General features: G+C 31.2%; 3 protein-coding genes and 1 long non-coding RNA gene across 4 annotated transcripts; 1 reads left to right on the top strand and 3 right to left on the bottom strand.

Annotated features, from left to right (window-relative positions):
* Positions 1 to 1,906: 1,906 nt before the first annotated feature.
* Positions 1,907 to 5,684, top strand: LOC107932864 (ferrochelatase-2, chloroplastic). The gene is made up of 9 exons (XM_016864979.2): positions 1,907 to 2,294; positions 2,380 to 2,680; positions 2,771 to 2,914; positions 3,864 to 3,965; positions 4,365 to 4,468; positions 4,566 to 4,692; positions 4,793 to 4,945; positions 5,030 to 5,130; positions 5,226 to 5,684. Exons 1-9 carry the CDS (start codon positions 2,230 to 2,232, stop codon positions 5,539 to 5,541), a joined length of 1,413 nt encoding a protein of 470 aa, XP_016720468.1. The 5' UTR covers positions 1,907 to 2,229; the 3' UTR covers positions 5,542 to 5,684.
* A 372-nt stretch (positions 5,685 to 6,056) lies between these two features.
* On the bottom strand, positions 6,057 to 7,113 carry LOC121220012 (uncharacterized). Its single transcript, XR_005917080.1, has 2 exons — positions 6,838 to 7,113; positions 6,057 to 6,301 (listed from the first exon to the last, which is right to left on the bottom strand). It is a non-coding gene; the product is annotated as an uncharacterized lncRNA (long non-coding RNA).
* A 3,070-nt stretch (positions 7,114 to 10,183) lies between these two features.
* On the bottom strand, positions 10,184 to 13,917 carry LOC107932889 (abscisic acid receptor PYL2). The gene is made up of 3 exons (XM_016865008.2): positions 13,056 to 13,917; positions 12,910 to 12,956; positions 10,184 to 11,003 (listed from the first exon to the last, which is right to left on the bottom strand). Exon 3 carries the CDS (start codon positions 10,999 to 11,001, stop codon positions 10,432 to 10,434), a length of 570 nt encoding a protein of 189 aa, XP_016720497.1. The 5' UTR covers positions 11,002 to 11,003; positions 12,910 to 12,956; positions 13,056 to 13,917; the 3' UTR covers positions 10,184 to 10,431.
* Positions 13,918 to 14,071: 154 nt separating this feature from the next.
* On the bottom strand, positions 14,072 to 16,153 carry LOC107932888 (protein REVERSION-TO-ETHYLENE SENSITIVITY1). The gene is made up of 3 exons (XM_016865007.2): positions 15,951 to 16,153; positions 14,947 to 15,329; positions 14,072 to 14,586 (listed from the first exon to the last, which is right to left on the bottom strand). Exons 2-3 carry the CDS (start codon positions 15,283 to 15,285, stop codon positions 14,164 to 14,166), a joined length of 762 nt encoding a protein of 253 aa, XP_016720496.1. The 5' UTR covers positions 15,286 to 15,329; positions 15,951 to 16,153; the 3' UTR covers positions 14,072 to 14,163.
* Positions 16,154 to 17,208: the final 1,055 nt, after the last annotated feature.

Genomic DNA, 17,208 nt, shown 5'->3' with positions numbered 1-17,208 from the left:
ATTTGGTCCTAATTTTGAACAATTCAATAAATTTAACCCTTCATATTTATAAATTTTATCAAATTGATCCTTAAACTTTCTAACTAAAACTTTTAGCTCTTAAAACAGAGACATTCCATATCTATTAATTGTCTTTATTTATAGTTGAAATTATCCAATTCGGTACATAACCCTTTTTGTTTATGTTTTTAAGAAATTAAAGTTAGAAATTAATTAAATATAATAGAAAATACAATTTTTAAATATATAATATATAATAAAATTATATAAAAAATTTAATATTTGTAAAAAATAATTTTTGTTTTTAATCCATTGGTAAATAATTTAACTCTAAATTATATTATTAGTGATACGTATTACTTATTATGGATTTAAAAATTAATAATAAATAATAAATAGAACACATGATAATCTCTTAATCAATTTATAAAATTAAAAAACACTATTAATCAATTCTTTTACATTTTTTCTTATGAAAAATTAAATGTTCATAATGTTTTCTTATATAATTATTGATTGAACAATTGGATTTTTCAAAGCTATATTTTTTAACTCTGGATTTTATTTCCAAATTCAAAGGCCAACTTCGAGGATTATTTCTATGTACCTTGAAGGAAATATCATAACGTTAACAACAAGAGTAAATCTAAAGTTTTTTTTTTTAAGGTTTTTCCATTTTCTTTAGACAAAATTTTATCAATCAAAGGGTTATAAAATATTATATTTAGAAGAAAACTAATGAAAAAGAAAATAAAGTTTCAATATAAACCCATTGGTGTCGGGAATTAACTTGAAAAATGACTTGTTAATCGAGAGAGGTTTTTTTTATAATAATACGTAAATTATATAGTTGGTCACTTAATAATGACCATTTGTATAGCTTACCATAGATTTTATCCTATCAACTAATCATATAATAATGAGTAAATTATATAGTTGGTCACTTAATTTTTATAAGTTTTTATTTTAGGCATTGAAATAAGAATTTTGCAATAAGGGTATTGTTCTTATAGATCTTTTTATTTTGGTCATTTGTTATTTGTTTGGGGTTAGGCGATGTTATTGTACACATATTTTAGTCACTTAGCTTTAATAAATTTTCGTTTTGGTCACTCTTATTTTCTTCTTCATTTTTTTTATATTTGATTTTAATTAAAAAATTATGTTTCAAAACAACTATTATATGAGATTTATTAATTATTATTTATTTAATTGATAATTTGATTTTTTTTGGAAATATTTATAAAAAAAAATCTCCACCTTTACCGAATTATGATTAAAATTAATAAAAGCTTAATTATTTAAAATAAGTCAGTTGTGAAAAAAATTATCTATATATACTTTTTTTTCTTTTTCTTTTTTCTTTTTTTTTTGTTTTAAAGGCTTGCAAAAAGTCGTTGAGCTAAAATATTATTAAGTTTTTGGAAACCTTCATTTACCAAATATTATAATGAGAGAGTTTTATTAAAAAAAATCTAAAACTCTATTTATTAAACACCCTCAATATGTTGATCTCTCAACAATTTATAGTTCAATTCCGATAACCCGAAAAAAAATTCTAAACTCACTATTGTGTACAAGTTCTCTCAAAGACTTATTATAATTTAACTTTGGATAATTCCAATTATTAATCAAATTGTGGCATGTAATCTTTAATTCTTATTTATAGTTAATTTGAATAGATATTTAGTGCTTATAATTATTTTTATTTTTTTGCTTAAAGCTTATAATTTTACTTAAAATATTCAAAAATAGGATATATATAATTTTTTAATAATATAAAATAAGATCATAATATGAAATATAAGTTAACTTATGCTTGCAAAAAAAAAATCAAGCTTGGGTGCTGAAAAATTCCAAAAAATTGGGAATATATATATAAAAAGTATAAAATGAGAAGCAGTGCCGTAGCATTTGAGCTTCATAGGAAGCTATGGAGGTTTAGGCCTCTCCATCACATTAAAAAGCCTACCTTTGAACGTCTTAATAAAAACACTAATAAAGCTCTTAACTTTCTTAAACAATACGTGTTACTCATTGGGACCGTAGACCGTAGTTGTATTCATTTGACTTTTTTATTTTTTTTCATAATAAGAATTTATCCATTTTCTTCTCAACTAACCCCGCAGAATTCCACCTAAAACTCAGTTTCCATTGATTTTTCTTTTTTATCATTTTCTTTTGCTCTTTTCTATCCCAAAGAGAAATAGTTCTTCAGATCAATAAACCATGGAAGCAGCAGCAGCATCTTTATCTGGATCCAATATCTTCCATCGTAATTATAGATTTTCAAGGTTAGCCCTTTGTTTCTTTCTGGGTTTTGATCAAAGATTTATATATGAAGTTTTTGTTTCCCATTTTTTTTGTTTTATTTTCCAGGTCGATTAATCGGCGCAGATATATTGCTTCTGGGTCACGCTATTTCTCAAATTCTGATTTGAATACTCAAAATCATAGCGTTTTCAAAGGACCCAATCTCAGTAATGTACAAATTCAAAAGAGAAATTTGAGGCTACAAATGAATTGCGCTCTGGGTGTTTGTACTTTCCCTGAAAATGTTATGGAATCTCATCACTCACATATTGTGGAAGAGAAACTTGGGGTCTTGCTTTTGAACCTTGGAGGTCCCGAGACACTTAATGATGTTCAACCCTTTTTGTATAACTTGTTTGCTGATCCTGTATGTTAGGTCTCCTTTGATCCTTTTAATAAACATTTCGGGGTTTTAATTTTAAGTTTCAATGGTGTGATTAACGTTTGTTTTATGTAGGATATTATACGGTTGCCTCGGCTATTGAGGTTTCTTCAACGACCATTGGCAAAGTTAATATCTGTTCTTAGAGCTCCTAAGAGCAAAGAAGGGTATGCTGCTATCGGTGGCGGTTCACCTTTGCGTAAAATAACCGATGAACAGGCAAGAATAGAAATCCTTCATTGTAGAAAAATTGGCATGTTACTTGATTCTAGGATAGTGTTGTATGAAAGTGAATGTGTTATGAACTGAATGACGTTTTTGGTTCGTGCTTAAAGGTAAAGCTTTTGTTGTTTGCATTTATTATTGTATTTCATAGCTTGAAGAATTTCTTAGATGTGGATGCTCTTAGCTTGATGTTGTTTTTTCCCTGAAGTGGACCGTGTTATGATTTGTGCTTTATGGTAAAAGCTTGTGTTGTTTGCATTTCATTAGTTTACTTATAGCTACAGGAATTTGTTTTGGTTGGATGCTCTTAGCTTGATGTTTTTTCCCCCCGAATTGGACCATGTTATGATTTGTGCTTTACGGTAAAGCTTTCATTGTTTGCATTTCATTAGTGTATTTATAGCTTCAAAAATTTGTTTCGGTTGGATTCTTTTTGTTTGAAGTTTCTGTTATTTGTATGGATATATTCTTCCTTCCAAACTGAACTGTTTATGATTCGTGCTTTATGGTATTGTGGTTGCCTTTAGCTTGAAGCTTTTGTTTTATGTATATCTATTGCGAAGTGAACAATGTTACCGGTTCGTGCTTTATGGTAAAGCTTTTGTTTTATTTTTTTGTTGTTTGCGTTTCATTAGTGTATTTATAGCATCTTGAATTTGTTTCAGTTGGATGCTCTTAGTTTGAAGTTTGTATTTCTTGTATGGATATTTTTTTACTAAGGCGCTCGTGCTTTACAGTAAAGCTTTTGTTGTTTGCATTTGGTAAGTGTATTTATATAGCTTGAAGAATTTGTTGCAGGTGGATGCTCTTAGCTTTGATGCTTTTGTTTTTCGTATGGATATTTGTTCTGAAGTGAACTGTGTTATGATTTGTGCTTTATGGTAAAGCTTTCATTGTTTGCATTTGATTATCATATTTTATAGCTTCAAGAATTTGGGTGCAGGCAGATGCTCTTAGAATGGCTTTGGAGGCAAAGAACATACGTGCTAATGTATATGTTGGAATGCGATATTGGTTCCCCTTCACCGAGGAAGCAATTGAACAGGTTCGGCATTTTGTTGGTCAAGCAAAATTGCGTAGTTTTTAAGTTTCATAATCATTGGTAATGCTATGAACTTTTGTGATATTATATCGAAAAGGAAAATTTTATGTTGCTCCGAGTTTTTATTTTTCTTGAAGTAGCTGTGTCAATGCATATATGTGGACATGAGCATGGGATATGACACTCCGAGGATCCTCCAAAACAAATTCGTATCAGAAACTCTCACTTGAGTTTGAGTATATACGAACACATTGACATGTCTTGGTGCAAGTTCTTGGTATCATATGAAAATGCCGTCGAAATTCATATAAATTGAAATTATACCTCTCGTTTTAACACTTAATGGTCTATCTCCAAAGTGCATCGAGTCTAAATTGTTTAGCTTTTCTTTTAACGGAACAGATTAAGCGGGACAGAATAACAAAGCTCGTTGTGCTGCCTCTATATCCTCAGTTCTCCATCTCCACAACTGGTTCCAGCATCCGTGTTCTCGAACGTATATTCAAGTAGGTTTTCGATAATTTGTGTTGCACCTTTCTGCTTAAAACATCCTTTACTTTATCTCCTTCGTAAATGGCTCTGAAATGCGGGTTTATGTTTCAGGGAAGATGCATATTTATCAAGACTACCTGTATCCGTCATTCTTTCATGGTATCAACGACAAGGTTATATTAACTCTATGGCTGACTTGATCGAGAAAGAGTTGGGTAAATTTGCAAAGCCTGAAGAGGTTTGTTGCACAAATTTGTTAATTGTAATTTGATATCCTCAAATTATGGTCCTCTGAACAACTTTATCATGACGGTTTCTAATATTCCTTCAAACTTTAGGTCATGATATTCTTTAGTGCCCACGGGGTACCTGTCAGCTATGTCGAGGAAGCTGGAGATCCATACAAAGATCAAATGGAGGAGTGTATCTACTTAATCATGCAAGAGCTGAAAGCTAGAGGGATTGGAAACGATCATACCCTCGCTTACCAGGTTTGTTTTAGAACCGAGTTTCTGCTTTCACTTCGGAAAACTGAAATCTTTATACTCAACTTACTCTTCACGCTATCCTCTCAGAGTCGAGTCGGTCCTGTCCAATGGCTAAAGCCCTATACCGATGAAGTTCTTGTCGAGATTGGTCAAAAAGGAGTGAAGAGTCTTCTAGCCGTTCCTATAAGGTGCGTTAGTTCGAAGAGTTCGTTCGATAATATTTGCTTTAATACTGGTTTATGTATTAGTTATATTAACTTTAACTTCCCATCTCAAATTCCAGCTTTGTGAGTGAACACATAGAGACTCTCGAAGAGATCGACATGGAATATAAACATTTAGCCCTCGAGTCCGGAATCAAGAATTGGGGTCGTGTTCCTGCTCTAGGTTGCAATTCTTTATTCATCACTGACTTAGCTGATGCTGTAGTCGAAGCTCTACCATCAGCAAAAGCCCTGTCAGCCTCAACGGAAAATGACGAAGAAGCCGAATATGATCCCTTAAGATACCTTGTCAAAATGTTCTTCGGCTCGATATTGGCATTTCTCTTGCTATTGACACCAAAGGTAGTGCTTGCATTTAGGAATAGCCTCCTTTAGATAGAAGATTAAAGGAAAAAAAAAAAGCTTACTATGTTCATCAAGATTATAGGGGTCTTTGATTTTGATAAAAATTACAGGAACTTGTTTGAATGCCACTATTTTGGCTTTGCATAAAGAAAAAAGAGATTTTTGAGGACTAAGTTTCAATTTTGTTGAGTTTAGGGTATTTTCAAGTTAGCCAATCGAATCATTTTGTGTTTGATACTCGAGTGTGGAGCATTTTATGTCAACTTTTTGTGATCAAACTAGATAGAATCGGATTTTGTATTCGAATTAATCTAGTTTGAAATTACATGTTTGGGTCAATTTGATAGGTTACAAGAAACAATTTTTCATGGAGGGCTTGTTCTTTCTATTAAAAAATGGATAAGTTAATCTTTTTACTATATATAAAAAGTACAAACTTATCCTTCTATTTAAAAATTAGATCCATTTCCACCATTAACAATATAAATTGATGAAATCTTATAACAAAAAGGATCAAATTACTTTTTCATCTAAGGTAATAGATATTAGAGGCCAACAAATATGGATTAACAGTTAGTTGCTTTTACAGTTTCCTCAACTTCGTACAAATCCAAAAAACTTCAACTTGAATGGACCAAATTCAGGAAATACATAATCACTTGACTCAAAAATCCTAAACCTCAATTTTGAATGATCTAACCCTCCCATTCGCAGCTTTGAGCAAAACAATCTAACCCACATGCAATGCCCCAATGCCTTTCATCTGCAATTCAATGTATCCTCCTTAACACTGCATCAAATTCAGAACATATATACAAGTATCATCATTAAGTTCAAAAATTCTCAGCAATTAATGAAAAACAAGTAAAAGACGCACGACAAGTGGGGGGGAATCGATTGATTGCAATGGATCAGCAATGAAGATTTTTGATCAAACGCAAAGGGAAAAAGCATTATGATGAGGCAACTGATTAGATATGTAGGGAGAAGTCTAGGCTAGCGTTTAATACTAAAAACACAGCCCACGCCTTTTTATTTCAACCCATATCAACAGCCATTGCTAATAAGCTTTAGGCATATTTGAATTTTGTTGTGGGAGAGGTTGCGCGAGTCGCACTGCAATGACTTTAAAACAAGGACTAGGGCCCTCTCCCTTTGCTTTTAACTTCGACGCCATTATCAACTACCAGCATAAGCTTTTTCCCTTTTGCTCAGACCTTTTACTTTACACCCATCATATCCATATCAATCATTTTCTACTATATACAATAATACATGCTACGATGAGGGAAACCAAAAAAATAAGTACACTAAATCAGAAACCACCGTAAAAGGCGTTCTCGACACGAGGACGCTTGGCTTCACTGCAAGATCAGGCGGCCAACCACCGGAAGAGGGAAGTGTCTGGCCACCATATTTGCATTGGTGGCTGTCGCCATTTGTGAGAGAGTATGGAAAAGGAAACCCTAGATGGCATACAGAGAGCGATTTTATAAGCAGTGGGAAGAAAAGTGGGAGCAAGCAACAATACTTTAGTTTAATGGGTCTAAACTCGAAGGCCGCGAGTGTTGCTTGCCTTTAAGATTAAACCCAACTATAGGCGTTTATGGTACATCTTCGGATTATATTAATATATTTTTTATTTTAAAATTAAATCTAATTTAAATATAAATTTAAAAATTCTTTTAATCCCGATCATATTTACAAATAGTTAATTTAAACTCGCATTATTTTAAATGTATATTTATTTTATTTTATTTTATTTTAATATTTTTTATTTATTATAATTTTATATATAATTTTTTAAATATTTTTAATGTTTACATTGTAGAAGTATTATATATTACTGTAGATTTAATTTTTGTGTTATAAATTACATAATATACAAAAATAATATAATATAAAATATTATAAATTTAAGAAAACAAGGTAGTTCAAGTCGTTGAACATATTTTAAATGGGTTTATTTGTTTGTTTAAATCCATTTTTCGTACATAATGTTTTTACTCAAATCCTACTAAATTTCAATCGGGCCTTGGAGCTTAGGCAAGTAGTTCAGCCCATAAATAGTCTAGACCCAACAAATACTTGCCTACCCACATTTTCAAAATGTCACACTTTCCTTCTATATATGTGTGTTAAAATATGTCATGTCTATATATTCTTAATAAAATTAAAATTTAGTCCCTATATTTTTATTTATAAGAATTTAGTCCTATTATCTTTTAGATTTCAAAATTCAGGTCTAATTGTTAACATTGTTTTTTTTTTGTTAAATTAGTTGGCGTGACATTTTGAAATTATAAAAAATCACCTGACAGTAGTGTAACTGAAAAAATGACAATATAATGAACCTAAATTTAACAAAATAAATTTAATTTTATTAATAGTTGGACTTGAATTATGAAATCTAAAAAGTAGAGGGACAAATTTTATAGAAATATAAGTATAGGACTAAATTTTAAATTTGTGAAGAGTACAGGGACCCATGGCATATTTAAAGCATGCATATGTGGGGTAAAAATACCTCTTTTATCCCTCTCAATTTCGATATTGAGTAAATCGGTCTCTCTAAAAAAGTCAAAGCAAATTTCATCCTTGTTAATTTCGAAAGTGAGCAACTAAGAACAATTAATCAAAACATTAATGTTTTACGTCAATTCTACATAGACCTATTCAAGGGTTAAGTAGCCCGCCCGGCCTGACTTGGGTCAAGCTTGGATATGGATTTTTGTACCTTGACTCAGCAAGAATTCAATTTAAATAATAAAAAAAATATTTACTATTTTAAATTTAATTATAAAAGATATAAAATATCAATTAAAAATATATTATTTTCTTATTTTTTGAACAATAAAATGGACTTTTTGGGCTGATCGGGTCGGCCTAAAAGTGGGCCTGGACATTAAACTTTTTTTGGAATAGGGTCTCGACCCGGCCCATGGATAACTCTAAATCTACATATACTATATCGATGTAATAACAAAATCATCTCTTAAAATTTGCACATTATGTCAATTTGGTATTGATTTAACAAGTTTAACCCACAACATTTACACATTCCCTCAATTTAGTCATGATTTAACAAGTTTAACCTACAATATTTGCACATCCTGTCAACGCTTATATAAAATATATAAACATCGAGAGAGTTTTACTTGAATATTATTTCTAATTTGTACTAATCAAGTTACAGATCGGATTGTTAATATGGTACACGGTGGTTCAGAGAGTATCAATATGATAGTAGAGCTCCCCCAATTTGATCGAAGACCTTGCTAATGATAAATCTAAGGATTTATTTTTCTCGACAAAGAAAAACTTAAACTTGTACCATAAAAATATGGTAATTATAATAAAAGAAACATGAATAATAAAAAAAGCTGATGAACTCCACTCATTTTTTTCTTGAATCAAAATTAATGTGATAGCATCACGGAAAAGAAAAGTTACGGATTTTATCTCTTTAAAAGAAAATCCATGAAAGCTTTATTTATGCCATTGGCATACATACATGAACAGTAGTAATTGGCTAAGATGGGGTTTGAGAAAATCAATGAAAGAGAAGCTTTATTTTAATGGGATTTGTTTGATAGTCACAGGTTTTTTGCTCACATTTTTGAAAAATATATTTGACTTTCATCTTTTCATGCCTCTTGATGTTGAATTTTGGGTTGACTTTCAAATCCACACCATGTTTTCACCTACTTAAACCATCACTCATAAATTGCACTATATATACATCCAATTCTCGTGAATTCCAAGTATCGAAATATATGGGAGGATTCCCTTACACTATTATGAAATTATGTTTTTTTTTGTAACGGTTGAATTTATCGATATAATTGTATTTGTCATGTATATAAATTTTTGAACCGATCAAATATTTCTATCATATCGGTTGTGTATATATTAATATTTATTGAATGGTTGACAATTTTTATGTAAAATAAATGTATCCAATTTAACATGCATGATCTCTATAAATATAATATGAAATATGACAGTTCGATTGTTATGAAAAACCTTTTTTCTTCTCGAAACCTTACAAAAATAGTAACTTATTTTAGCACCCAAAAATTTATAATTTATTTCTCTTTTTATCTCAACATTAAATAATATAAGTTAGAATCTTGATACAATACCTAGAACTACTCGTAACTCTTTCCCAACCCTTGAATAGGAGGGTAATGCATTTCAGCGCACTCGAACCTATATCTTTCTGCACCAACAATAATACTAATGCTAATCAAGTTAAGAGATTAAACTTGTAAGGTCGTACTCTTTTTTATTCAAATAAACTTTGATTTTTTATATTTTTTATTCATGAAACATTCAATTTTAATTAAAAAATACAATTCACCACTTCCCATCCCAAGCTAATTTTTTATTACTATAATATAACCCTTTATATATATACATACTAATTACGATAAATATTTAATACAAAATCTAACCTATCCATAACTTGCAATTTCCAAAATAAAAAATATGAAACGTTTAAATATTCAATCACTCAAAATAAAACCTAAAGATATACAATAATATTTTCAAACCTCGAATATCCAAATATCATTGAAATTAATATATTAGAAGTTAGATTATATTTTGTTTTCTTTACCTAAAAAATAAATAAATTAATTATTATACATTGGATCAAAGAATAAAGTAGTTATCTCAATTAAAATCTCATTTATTTTACTGTTAAAAAGTTAGGTGACTAATAGAATACTCAAACAGTTACATGTGATATATCACATATACCTTATCTTGACATATAAAGACCAAACTTTAACATATAGGAAAAGATAAAATTAAAAAAAAAAGGGATGGATTTAGTAAAAAAATAAAAAGAAGTAAAATCAAACTAAAAAACCCAACATCATCATCTTCTCAAAAACCACCCCTTAATAATAATATTCAATCATGTCCATGAACTGAACCGGCTATTGCAATAACCCCAAGCTTTTGTAGGTTCAACTTCACCACCGTGTCCACAAACATCTTCGTATCTTCTCCACTATTCCCTTCCGGTATATCAACGATATAAGATTCCAAAACAACTGTATAAACCTTACCTTCCTCTTTAAACTCACTCACCGACGTCACCGACCGGTAGTTCCTCAACCTATGTTCACCACCGACGACCCTAAAACTCAATATATGCTTCTCATCATCCAACATCTCCAACCTCTCCGTACTCTTCGACGCCGGTAGACCCGAAACGACGGTGACTTCCCTAACGCTTCCTACACCGCCGTCGCCGCTGCTCATGTTGCAGCTTTTTATGAAGTGCTTGTATTTTTGAGGTGCTTCGAAGCTACGAATGAATGGCCATACGGCTCGGACCGGAGCGTCGATGCGTTGGGTTATGAGGGACGTGCATGTGTTGGGTATTGGCTCGAATTTGTGGTATGTTTGGATCAATGGCTTAAGCTCGGTGTATTCTTCTTTGGTTAGGCCATGAGGGGGTGGCTCCGCTGAGTCCATGCCTGTTGTTGACGATGAAGAAAAAACAAAGGAGGCTTTTGAGTTCATATAGAAGGAAAAGAGACTAAATGACAAAGCTTACGAGAATGGGTTAAATGGCTTTTATATATACATATATATGGGTCAAATTATGATTTTGGTCCTTTTATTATGCTTAAATTAGAGTTTTAGTCCCTATAGTTTAACATCTCTACTTTTATAACATCATTAGTCACCTTATCAATTTTGATTAAATTGCTAATGTGGATTTTTTTCTTAAGAACACTTCTTCCATGACTTTTTCCTTGTTATTATATGTTCATGTATTCTTTATATATTTGTAATTCAATACCTTACTTTTACTTTTATGAATTTACTCGTCTGCTTTTTAGATTTTGAAAAATATAAGTGAGTACCACCATAACAAATTTTTTTTGTTGAATTCAAGTCGGTCAGAATATCATTTTTTTATTACATAGCTACCAAATAAATATATAGCGAATTTAATAAAAGAATTTGAACAATATTACCAATTTGACCTAAATTTTTAAATTTAAAAAAGTAAAAACACTAAAATTTTGAAAATAAAAGTATGCTCTAAATGCATACTAAAACTATAAGGACTTGAATTATATTTTAACATTTGTAGGAAGGAGGGTTTTTAAAAAAAAATTACATAAGTATTTTATCTTAAATACTTAGACTAACTAATGATATTATAGCTAAAAGAATAAATCATGTCAAATTAAAATATAGGGACCAATTTTTAAATTTAAGCGTACCAGATCGATAAAAAAATACTTTGACATATATATACATTGTTTTTTATGGACATATATGCCCTTTGGGGGCTTTTGAACCAACAAGTGAGTAGTTTGTGTTTTTGTGATTTCCTTAAAATAATAATAATAATAATAATAATAATATGCTCACTTCTAAGTTATGTAAGAGATTTCATGGTTAGAAAATTAGAATGGCTATATTGGGAAAGGACTTTGTCTTCTAGCTTTACTTGAGATTCCATCATTTGTGTTGGGATTTTCCCTTTTGGCAAGATGACAATATATATAATTTTTTAACAAGTTGTATGCATAGTTTAATTTCAAATCTCATAACCCAATGGTGAAATCTTACCTGGGTTAATGTCATTTTATTATCTTAGTTACCCTTTATTGGTAAAAGATCCAACCTTTGTTTGACAGCATTGAAGTTTTGGGTTGAAATGAAATCATGGCAAAATTACTTTTGTATCTGCCAACCACCATAACTCAATTTGTGTGCAATAACCCAATAAGTGATGTTGTCTTATCTTTAAACTAATAATGATTGTTACTTGTTAATTATCATCTAAATTAATTGGGTTTCTAAAACCAACAAAAATATCAATTATGTCTAATTCTTCTATCATTTTTAAAGCTGTAATTTAATCTATAATGTCATAAGTAAGTCTAAAATGATAACATCAAAGCCAAAATTTGAAATTGCCAATAAAGACTTTGTATAGTTAATACGCACTTTTACTATTCTATTAACTTATATTTTTAAAGGATTAATCTAAAGTTTATCAATTTTTAAAAGTAAAACATATTTCTATAATTATAAAATTTAAAAGGTTAAAATATTTTATTTTATGGGGCCATAACCCCTTACCTCCTCCTGCACCGTACTGAGTCTTTAATACCTGAGTTCGTGTATTGCAATGTGCAGGTTTTACTTAGGTTAATCAACTTTAATCTAGGTGGTTCCAATTCTTAGTAGTAAACTTTTAAAAATAAGTGGTAACTTGAAATTTACTTTAAAACAACAATTGACATTCGATTAACATCTAAAAGTAAACAGTATCAAAGTAAGAAAATAAAATTATCCAAAATTAAAAGTAAGCATAGCATAGGGACTAAAAACAGAAATAAACCAAAAATAATTACTTACTCGTCAATCCTCATTAACCAAGAACAACAAAAGCAAAGCTCATTGCCCTAAAAAAGGAACACAAAACACAAGGTGAGACTGTTCTTGAAACATCTATATATATATATATTGTGTAATAATTCATGAAGTTTGTGATTTAGTAGTACCAGTTAAATGACAAGAACATGTAAGGGATGGGGTGTTGTCTTCCACTGTTGAAAAGGCAAATTAAAAATTGGGAGATTCGTGGATTTCATGTGACATCTCTAACAAACTTTACACCCCACGTGCTCTTTAACTTCCCTTTGCAGTTTGCTGGATTCTCCCGCCCACCTCACCCACTGCCCCGCCCTAGAGGTGCCCATGTGTACGCACCGTTTGTTTTCGTTAAATTCGTTATTTCAATTTTCAAGCCCTCAGACATTTCATAAAGTCAATCAACAAAATCTCATTATCGACTCCTCAGCCTCCCCACAACAAATAAATAATAATTTGATATAATTTTTTAAAACATAATTTATTAATATATTAAATTTTCATATAATATAAATTACAGTAAAAGTACCATGGAGATCCCCATACTAAGAGTCAAAATACATTTTGTCCCTCTACACAAAAAAAAAATATACAAATTAGTCCTTATACGTTAGATCAAAGTGCAAATAAATTTTTCTGTTAAAAATTTCATTCATTTGTACGGTTAAAAATCGAGTCTTGTACATCACCATGACGTACATATGGTACACAACTTGTCATTTTGTTATTTCGTCAGCCAAGTTAGTTTTTAACAATACAAATGGATGAATTTTTTAACAGAAAAGACCATTTTATTCTTTGATATAATATACAAAGATTAATTTACTCATTTTTTGAATAAAAGAGGCAAAATACAATCTGACTTATGGTACAAAGTCTTACATAGTAATTTTACTTATATATTACATATTAGATAAAAATAAAAATAAATATTTAGCACATTACCAATGGAGCCTTTAAATTCGATTGATAAATATATTGTAAAAAAATAAAACACTACCAATAGATATATATCTAGAATATCGGAGCACAAACCCCATCCATCCATAGGATTGATCGTAGTTCCATTTGAATGAAGGGTGAAATTAGGTTAGATAAAAATAAAAATAAAATTATTATGTGTTTAGATTTGAATGCAATTATAAGGTTAAAATGAAAATAAAAAATAACCATTAACAAATATGGTATGCAACTTTCAAGCAACAAAAAAGATTTTCAACTTCAATGAAAACAGCACCTCTATCTTTCCAATAACGTTTTGAAAAAATAAGTTCCCAATAGAAACCACCCCATTAGAAGTATAGAGAATGAGAACAATCCAACCAAAAAGGGCCAGCCGACCGATACTAACCCGAGGCAAAGCACCACCGTGGAAGGGAGGAATGATCTTATTATCGACATGTTATTGACCCAATGCCCCTTGATAATTACTAAAGCCACCACGGTTATCATGTTCCAATCCATCGATCCGTCGTAGCAAAGTCGGTTGAGACAATTGGCTACGAACAAGTGAGAGTTGCACGTGAAGAGGTTGTAGCTCTTGTGCTCAAAGTTACGTGCGCTCGACCGTAATGCATCATCCCATGTGATTGCAGTCCCGTACTCGGAATGTTGGTAACCTGGCTTGCATGTATGCCCGGACATGTTGGGAGGAAAGCAACACTATATTCGACAAGACAAAGCAGTTAATGCCGACTCACATATGACAAGGGTTATAACTAGAGGTATATATGGAGAAAAGCAACACTGTATCCAACAAGACAAAATAGTTAATGAGAAAAACCAACTCACATACAAAAAGGGTTATAACTAGAGGTATTTATGGGTCAAACCGGGTCAAAGATTGAATGTTGAAGCTCGAACCTGATCCATATTTTAAACGAGACTTTTTTTATCCAAAGCCCATTTTTTAACCTAATATTTTTGCCCAAAACAAATTTTGGACGAACCTTTAAACTTGGGCGAGTAGCCTGACCCGAACAAATCTAGTAACTATGCTCTCATGTGCATGAAGGAATGTACCTTTTCTCTATCGAGTTGAACATATCGAGCTGCAGCACCAAAAGCAAAACCATCAACATTGACAAAATTCGACACCGAAAAGTCAAGAACCGCTCCATCCTCTCGGCAAATCCCTACGTGTCCTATGAAAGGTGCTAACCATGAAACAACAGGGAGTGGTGTCCAAACTAGACAACAGGGAAACTTGGAATTCTTCGAATCAATTCCATCCAACGGCCATAATTCATGCTCAACTTTAGAAGTGGAACTCATAAGTTCAATATCGTAACCTTGTTTGCGATCCATTATGGGAACACAGGGGTCGGGTCTATGTAGTTCTTGGTGGTGAACTATCACCATTTCATAAAGCAATCATGCAGTCACAAAGATGATAGATTTACATTCTACAAAAAAAAAAAAAAAAGGAATCAAATACATGGAAAAGCTTTTAACAAGCTCGAACCCGAGTCCGACACTAAAGTGACATAGAATCTAAGAATAAATACACAAGATCCCCAAAAAATTCTATAGCCTAAATAAAGATTCATTCAATTGGTAAATTTTAGACCCCTTTCGGTACCCAGTAATCACATTGGAGCCAAATAAATTCAAAATCGAGTCCAATCACGAAAGGGCAAAAAGGAGGCAAATATCAAAGCTAACATATAACTATCTGCAATTTTTCAAACAGATAATCAACTTAACAGATCTTGTTTTTAAATCAAATTAAACACTAAAAGTTACAATTTTTATTAGGAAATTTGCAAAAACAAATCATTTTTCTCTACCTAACAGTATTCAATTCAAACAAGCAAAACCCAGAAAAGATATCATCATACAACAAATAAAAACAAGATCTTTAAGTCCAAGTAATTCATATTCAATCAAAACAAGCAAAACCCATAAAAAAATATCACAACACATTAAATAAAAACAAGATCTTTAAGTCCATGTAATTCATATTCAGCAAAGAGGGAAAAATGAAATTTTTGAACCAATGGTGAAAAGCTTTTAGTTTCACTAACCTGCCATAAAGTAGAGATCTTTAAAATGATGAAGGAAGAAGAAAGGATTTTTTTCTTAAGTTGTTGTTGGTGATGTTCATGTTGAAGAAGCAAAGGCAAGAAGTGATTTATATATTGTGACAAAAAATAAATTTAAAATTGGGAATCAATAAAAAATGAATAATTTATATAATTGAAATACTACATTTGCTTGTTTTGGAATTGGAAGGTGCATGAACCTGAAACCATTTCTGGAATTTTCAATACCAGGTGGGACCCCTCACCTCACCATCCTTTACTTTCCATGTAGGTTCTTTAATTTTGCATTTATTATTATTATTTTATGGTTTGACAGTTAAAACTTTGTTCTTAAAAACCCGCATACAGATTGTGTAAGCCCAATCCATGGACTCTCGTACATGTTGTAGCGTCACAGTGCTTACGCCAGTTGCTACGACTTACCAGTGTATTTAAGCCTCAATCATAGTTCAACGTATGGCATATTTAGATTAAAAGAGCCGTCATCTATAAGCTAGTGTATCAAGCACTTTTCGGCCAACACTCAATGGCCTCTGATCTCAGAGCTTAATGCCTTCATCCTTCCTACGGCTCTCCACCAGTCCTTAGTCTTCACTGGATGAACGTACTGAACCACCAAAACTTCTTTTGTGTATTAACTATTGACATTTTTTAATGGGATAATCCAACAAGGCTGAGATGATGGTGGAGATGTATGGTTTATTTTGTTTAGTACCAGGCAGAGGATCATTAGATTGGGTAGTCGAGGATGAAGGGATATCGAAACTGGAGTGACAGAAAGTGAGAGAAGAGGGAGAGAGGATCCATTTTCTGCAACAGCTTTGTCTCAACGTGCTATACCTAAAATTCTTATAGGTGAGTCGAAGATAAGTGGTCAAATGGTTTATCTATAAGGTGTCAATTGAATGTACTTTCAATCATTTCAAATAAGATTGATGGTTGGAGTCAAGTATGACGATTAATAATTAGGGCCCTTTTAATTGTTGAATAGTAGGATACTTTCGGAAGATGATCCTGAAAGGTTCTCTTGAGGGATTTCTTAAATTTATTTCTCAATAGCTGCGATTAAGAAGGATGTAACACCATTACATAATAAAAAATCATGCTTTCAACAATAATATATAATTTTTTTTAAAGAAAAAATCATAATTTATATTTCACACTATATATATATTTAAATATAAATAAAATAATATATGATTTGCTGTCGTTTTTAAAACTTTTTCTTTTAAAGAAAATT

Source organism: Gossypium hirsutum, chromosome D08, assembly GCF_007990345.1.
Source record: "Gossypium hirsutum isolate 1008001.06 chromosome D08, Gossypium_hirsutum_v2.1, whole genome shotgun sequence".
NCBI classification, from domain to species: Eukaryota; Viridiplantae; Streptophyta; class Magnoliopsida; order Malvales; family Malvaceae; genus Gossypium; species Gossypium hirsutum.
Note: the sequence above shows the minus strand (reverse complement) of the source record. Positions and strands in the feature narration are given on the sequence as shown.